Here is a 6,584-nt window from a genome sequence, read left to right on the forward strand (position 1 = left end):
TATACACACAAGATATATTATAAAAACCTTTCTGAATTCTAAATCACACAAAATGATATGAACAATAAATGAACACAAAGAGAAATACACAGTAGTATATACAAGGTTTGTAGCTATAAACATATTTACAATAGTGGGGCAAAAAGCAGTCACTTTTTCTTTTCTGCAGCCCATCTGTCCCTTTCAGTGTCGTGAAAGCCAGACTGCTGAAACTCTGCCCAGGTCATTTCTCTAACCATGCCCTGTGCCCTGTACATGGAGAACACTCTGGAGGGGCAGTAAATGTACTTTCCTGGCACCCCCGGGAAGGATGCATGTATATGAGGGCTGCTCGGACCCTGTTTTAGTGGCTGGTGACAGAACCTGCAGAGACGACCAGTCGGCAGCTGCAACGACGACTTCCTCTTTGCCCTCTCCTCTGCCACCTTTCTCCATTCTGCCCCCCTCTGTTTGGCAGCATCCAGCTCCCGCTCAAAAAACGGAGACGCAGCAAAGTCCTCAAAGGACATCCTGGGGTTTTTAAGGCCTTCGTGTTCATAGGTCTTAAAAACCTTCGTTGAACAGTAAAAGTACTTTACAACTGGGCTCTGATAAAAGAAATGAACTGAAGAGCCATCCCCAAGATATCTGGACTTCGGCTGACCACAAGCAGAACAGTTCCTGGTCATCTTTTTCTGATGCTGTTGTTGATGTTGCTGCTGTTTTTCCAGGATCTCTGTCACAATCTTCTCTACGGTCGTACGGCTAAGTGTCTCCTCCTGGGGAGGGGTCACAGGTGGAGGGTTGACAGCAGCTGGAGGAAGGATTGTGACAGGAACGCTGACTGTCTGGCTGCTTGTAGTCAAACTCTGCCATAGCTGCTGCGTTTCCAAAACTTTCTCTGGGCTGGTGTTGAGGGAGGAGCTGGTGTTTTTTAATTTTGCCAGATGTTTTACGTATCTTGAGATATGCTGGCATGTGGTAGGATGGAGAAGGCTGTTTGGATCAGTGCATGCCCTGTGCACCATGGCAGCATAGTCTCTGTCAACCTGCTTTAACAGGTCCTTAGCTCCATGGTGCTTCATGAGGAGTCCATCGATGGCAGCTCTCATGGGCTCTGTCCATCGGCTGTGGTCCAGGACCAGAACCCGACCTCCTGTCTTAATGGGACCAGTGCGAGCGGCCCGGGGAGAGGAGGATACAGGAAGCAGAGCAGGCAAGTCTGAAAATAACAATGCACAAGAATGTTAAACAAGTTGACCATTAGGACTTAAACATGTGAAAATGTGATATTTCGACTTTCGGTTCAAAATCATAGTTTGGTAAAGAGTTACTTTTTCAAAACAAATTAACAGTTCAATGTGTTGCATTTTTATATCTTCTTATAGCTTTTATATTAAAATACAGAGTGTAGTTTGACTGACCTGTGTCCATCGAAGCCACTGTCTCTGCTTTGACTGTGGCAGATGTGGGTGAAGAAAAGGGCCTGGACTGGGACAGGATCGGCACAGATCCCACTGGATCCTCCGGGGCGGTTCTACATGTTTCCTGAATAGAGGCATTAAATAAAGAGATGAGTAAAGCTGTCTCTCTGTGAATCAGTAATTAGCAGTTTGATGTTAATGAAGATCACCTGAGAGTCTGTGCCGGCTTCAGCAGTAGAACAAGGATGCACTTCATCCTGGACCAAGGACTGTTGCTGTGTCTCCATGGCTCGAGGAATTGAAATGGCGGGTGGCTCCTTGTTCTTTTCAAACCTCAGGTAAACACGACGGCAGCCTGGCTCCACATACTGCAGCCCAAACCTCTCCCCTGTGTCCCTGTTAGAAACCCGAATGGCTGGATATTTCGCCTTTCCAATCACATTTTGAGAAGCAGTGTTCAGCTGGGCAATTAAAAGAGGATCAAACACAGCAGGCAGCTCCACACCTGGCAGCTTCAGGTCCACCAGCCTCTGGAAGTTCCAGCGCGCCACTCCAGTCATGGCCTGGGCCTGAAACAGTTCACAGGAAACCCGGTTGCCTGTCACCCACTGGGCTTGGTGGAAGTGGAAGCCTTCCTGCTGCGATGTGCCTCTCACAGGGATCCAAACAGGTACAGCAGCTCCCTCCCCCTTGGTGTAATTGAGCTGCAAGGTGCCACCGTACCTGTATAAGATACCCTCCCCGACCTCTGGGTCACTCAGGCAGCCTCTCAGGATGTGGATGCGCTGAATCTTCCACACCTTCAGCATGGAGGCCTTGAAGAGATAAACATCATTTGTATCCTTTGCCAGGTAAAAGTGATGCATGACATCCTCAACTCTCAGCAGCAGCTCTCTGGACTGTGGCACCTTCGTCCTGCAGTGCTCTCTGATGTGCTGCTTGGTGGGATTAGCAGGAGAGAGCCCACAGAATGTGTACGCATCCTTGAGCTGTTGTAGGTCACCCTGGTCCACAACAAGAAACGCTGCAGACAGGAACTGGCAAAAGGAGCTGTACAGAGGATGGTGCTCAGAGACACACTCTCTGGTGAAACGTCTCATGCAGTGAAACAAGTCCAACTTGATGGCGATGTCTTTGTTAAACTTGCTCCTTGATGCGCAGGTGTTCATCAGGTTTCCTGAGGTTGCCTCTTTCACCACAGCCTCTGTTGTCCTCCAGCTGTCCCACAAGAGGTGCTCCTGAGCCTGAGAGTCCAGGACCTTAAAGGCTGCACAGCAGTCCCTAAAACATTGAAAAGAAACTTAAATTAAAGTCTTCTTTATTGTGACACCTTAAATAAAACTTGAATAAAAGTCAAATACATTTGTGATGGAAAATGTGTTCTCTATACCTGTCCACCCACTGGAAGTTGGCCTTCTCCACTCCAGCTTCAGCGTAGCGGTGAGACAGACCCTCATACATGGGATGAAGGGACCGATCACACTCCGACTGCAGCATCACCCAGCTCAGGATCATCCAGTTCTCATTCATGATGGCGTAAGAAGACATTGTGCCAGATGAAAGCACCACCTTCCTCGCCACTTTACGGGTGTGATCTGACCTGAGTGCCTGTCCAAAAGTCCCCTGTAACACCAGAGTGAGGAGCTGCTCCTGCCGCTCATATTCACTGACCACGCAGTCGACTAGGTAGTGAGAGGACACAGACACTCCACACCAGCCATTAGGATCCGAGTATCCACCGAAGGGAGCAGGAGTGTCTGTCTGTCTGAGAAGCCCAGTGATGGTCCTCTGGCCGTAGACTCCTGCTTCAGCATCCCTGATGTTCTGGACACTTTGCAGGTAGGCCAGGTGAGCTCTCTCATATTTTAAATGGAGCGCCTCTGCCAGCTGTTTGGACATGTCCTCTGCTGACCTGCCGCTGCGCCTCAGCTCATCCATCACCGATCTACAGATGGCTTTTTTAAAAGTCAGGAAAGCTGGCACTATGACGCTGATGCGCTTCGGTAGCTTCTCCAGCCATTGTGGTTTGTCAGCATGCCAGAACTTCTTACAGGCCTTGCAGGTGAGTCGCGAGGCGAGGATGTAGTACTGACCGGTCGTGCCAATGATGACTCTTGGACGGCCAACACCAGAAGAAGCTACCAGGGGGTTGGAACAACCATAGAGACATGGCAACACATAGTTGTTTCTCACTCTCTCCATGATTTGGTGCTCCGGCTTCCAGATGAAAAACGGATGAAGCTGAAAGTACTTAGGCGAAGGCAGATCATAGACTGGGTCTATGAGCTCAGGCTGAGGTGGATGGCGCCACAGGGACAGCATGTTCATTGGATGACGAACTGGACGCGACCCTGGCCACAACCCCAGTGTTTCCATCTCATTTTTCATCCAGATTTTCTGCTGTTGGGAGCAGTTCCACGTTGCAACATCCTGATCATAGGCAGGTACAGTGATCTTAGGCTGCGGGACAGGAGGCTCTCCCTGTGCTTCCACAGGAGCAAAACTCTCTGATGATGGCTCTAAAATGGTAAGAAACAAAGTAGTAAGACAGGTGATTTATAAACATTAAAATGGACATGTGATAACGAGTTTCCTTTTTCAAAGCATACAACACATTTAAAGCATTTACCCTCAGAAAGCGATGAAACAGTCACTCCAGACTCAGAAGGAGATGGGTGTGGGACTGGCTCTCTGTGTGCTTCGGAAAAAAGATGAAACAAAAGTCAACACACAAGTGATACAGTAGATATAGAAATACAGATAAATAGATGTGCTTGTACACACACACATGTTATACTAATATCATACTTTCTTTCACACTGGGCTCCTCAATCCCAAGTTGTGGGGCAATGGCAAGCAGCTGGGGAGGAACTGGCAACGGGACCTTTGCTGTGACTAATTATTGAAAATGAGAGTGTCATTTTTTTTAAAAATAATCTGGATGTCCTTGTATACATGAGAAGTAAAACAATATATTTACCTTTCACAGAGGAAACAAGGTGGCCGACCGGAGCAGATCTGGAAGCAGTCACTGATGGCTTACTCCTGGGAGCTGTAAAAACAATACTGTAAGCTTCACAAGTTCATTGTGTTTATGCCTCTAAGTCTGTCTTTGCCTGTTTTCTCTGTTGCTTCTTGTCATTGTAAGCAGGTGACGGACGAGAGTGACGGCCTGTTACAAGGTTGTCTCTGCACTTTCCCATATTCTGTTCTGTTTAGTCAGATCTCCAGTCCTTTTTATTTGTTAGTTTCCATTCACATTACATTCTTAAATGTTGATTATTTACTTAGCGGGAGGTTGAGATACTCGAATAAAGCTCAAAGTTTAAACTTTTCATATTGTGTGCCGTCTCTCCTTTTTGTTCTGGTCTCCTCTGTTACAATTTATCTTTGGTTAAATTGAAAGTACGTTAAGGAGGCCGTAACAGTCACGACCAACTGAAAATACTCTGTTTGGTTAAACTGTGAATCACTATTTATGGAAAATGCTTTAAATTGTTAAAGGTGAAAACAAGTCAAGAACACAAACACTATTTAAACATAACACCTGCCGATCAAGGATTTGGCATGATAACATATCTATTTTTGATCCAAAATGATATTTCACATGCCAGATCCTTGAATGGTAGTCTAAAAATGCATGCAAACACAGAAAAAAACACTTACCGTCACTGATGACAAGTTAACTCCTTAGGTTAGTGGGAGAACAAAAGAACACACATCAGCAAAGGCCAGAACACGGCCAAAAAAACAAACTAGTTGAAAGAACACAGTAATGGAGGTTGAATCCTGTTAAAAACCAGAATCCTTCCTCCACACTGATTAAGAAAAACCTGTTGCTGATGCTGCATCCAGGGCTCTGGAGACTGCCGCTGGTGCCCCTGAAAGCAAATGTGGCATTAGACTTTTATCTTATGTATAGTAAAGTTCAGAAAATTCTAAAAAAAAACAGCTCCACCTACGTAGCTCAGGATTCACTTTACAAGGGGACAGGTTTAACATTTGGCTCTCCAGGTCCTGGTCCTCCTCCATTTCTAGAAGTTTATATGACATTAATTGTGTGTTAGAAACATTAAATGTTCAAATAAAATCAGTATTATCATATTTGTGTGAACTGACCAAGAGTGCTGGATGCTGGTGTGGAGACAGCTGATGTGATGGAGACTTCTGGAGGTGCTCGGGAAGACTCGGCTTGCTGCTGCTTCAGGAGGTACTGCTGGAGGTTGTACATCTTGCTGTTTTTTATGCAGTTCACTCCCAAGATGAAGGTAGCATAACCATCACTCCTTGTCTCCCAGATCTTCCTCCAGGTGTCCTTGGACCTGGTTCCAAAGCCAACAGTGTTGTCACCCTCTGATGTAACAGGTGGAACTTGCTTCCTGGAGAGGAGGTACCTCCTGAGGTCCTCAATTTCCTTGAAGAACTTAATATATTCAAGGAATGACAACAAGCTGTCTTTGCTGTGCCCCTGAGGGTTAAAACTGCCACCTTGCTCTTCTTCATCTACCTTGTTAATAAGGTAGATGGTGTAGCCAACGTCATTTTCCAGGAGCCATTTAAAAGATTTTCCCTTGTACTTGCCGAATTGCAGCAAGTACTCGCCCATTACCTCCTGGCGGTCTGACACATCGCCTCCACGTTGAAAAACCAGAGTGAGAGCATTGGTTCTCACCTGGTCCTGTTTTTGAGGAGGGGACTTGTCCTGAAGGGAGGGATTTTTTTTTATCCTCATGGCCTCGTCAGAGGGGTCCTGGCGAAGATGGCCTGACGGACCCTTCCTGAAGGACACTGTTGCCCTTCCTGGAAAGAAGTCAACTGTCTTCTTCATTATCTCCTGTGCACAGCAGAACACAATGTATATTTATTATATTAATCAAAGTGTAATCAAGCTGTTATATCAACAGTGTTACTGATGTATATAAAATAACCTACATTTTTAATGACGAGGTAATAACACTTACACACCAGATAGAGTCATTATTTGATGTGATACCTTATAATAAGGGTTTTTTTTCATGGCAATTCAATTGAATCTTTCATGTAAGCTATGGTGTGTGTGTGTGTGTGTGTGTGTGTGTGTGTGTGTGTGTGTGTGTGTGTGTGTGTGTGAGAGAGAGAGAGAGAGAGAGAGAGAGAGAGAGAGAGAGAGAGAGAGAGAGAGAGAGAGAGAGAGAGTCAGTG

General features: G+C 46.0%; 2 protein-coding genes across 4 annotated transcripts; both read right to left on the reverse strand.

The window, feature by feature from the left end:
* Window positions 1-54: 54 nt before the first annotated feature.
* Window positions 55-2,973, reverse strand: LOC306828306 (uncharacterized protein). 3 transcript variants are annotated; one of them, XM_079350693.1, is made up of 4 exons: window positions 2,806-2,973; window positions 1,613-2,684; window positions 1,404-1,527; window positions 55-1,201 (listed from the first exon to the last, which is right to left on the reverse strand). In XM_079350693.1, the coding sequence occupies exons 1-4, from the start codon at window positions 2,949-2,951 to the stop codon at window positions 150-152; spliced, it is 2,394 nt and encodes a 797-aa protein (XP_079206819.1). In that variant the 5' UTR covers window positions 2,952-2,973; the 3' UTR covers window positions 55-149. The 3 variants fall into 3 exon arrangements, with proteins under 3 accessions (XP_079206819.1, XP_079206818.1, XP_079206820.1); XM_079350692.1 differs by having other exon boundaries at window positions 2,794-2,973; XM_079350694.1 differs by having other exon boundaries at window positions 2,765-2,882.
* A 12-nt stretch (window positions 2,974-2,985) lies between these two features.
* LOC306838565 (uncharacterized protein) lies at window positions 2,986-6,066 on the reverse strand (the record flags this gene model as incomplete). Its single annotated transcript, XM_079366795.1, has 8 exons — window positions 5,523-6,066; window positions 5,366-5,437; window positions 5,237-5,284; window positions 4,384-4,455; window positions 4,212-4,298; window positions 4,033-4,101; window positions 3,075-3,922; window positions 2,986-3,003 (listed from the first exon to the last, which is right to left on the reverse strand). Exons 1-8 carry the CDS (start codon window positions 6,007-6,009, stop codon window positions 2,986-2,988), a joined length of 1,701 nt encoding a protein of 566 aa, XP_079222921.1. The 5' UTR covers window positions 6,010-6,066.
* Between the last annotated feature and the right edge of the window lie 518 nt (window positions 6,067-6,584).

Source organism: Symphodus melops (genome assembly GCF_947650265.1).
Source record: "Symphodus melops genome assembly, chromosome: 1".
NCBI lineage: Eukaryota > Metazoa > Chordata > Actinopteri > Labriformes > Labridae > Symphodus > Symphodus melops.

What these genes read in the sequence shown, in the direction of transcription:
- LOC306828306 (XM_079350692.1), bottom strand. Translation starts at nt 2,951, where the DNA reads ATGTCTTCTTACGCCATCATGAATGAGAACTGGATGATCCTGAGCTGG. An exon ending in AAGCCGGCACAGACTCTCAG is followed by an intron (nt 1,528 to 1,612) that starts GTGATCTTCATT and finishes GCCTCTATTCAG; the next exon opens with GAAACATGTAGAACCGCCCC. An exon ending in AGTGGCTTCGATGGACACAG is followed by an intron (nt 1,202 to 1,403) that starts GTCAGTCAAACT and finishes TGTTATTTTCAG; the next exon opens with ACTTGCCTGCTCTGCTTCCT.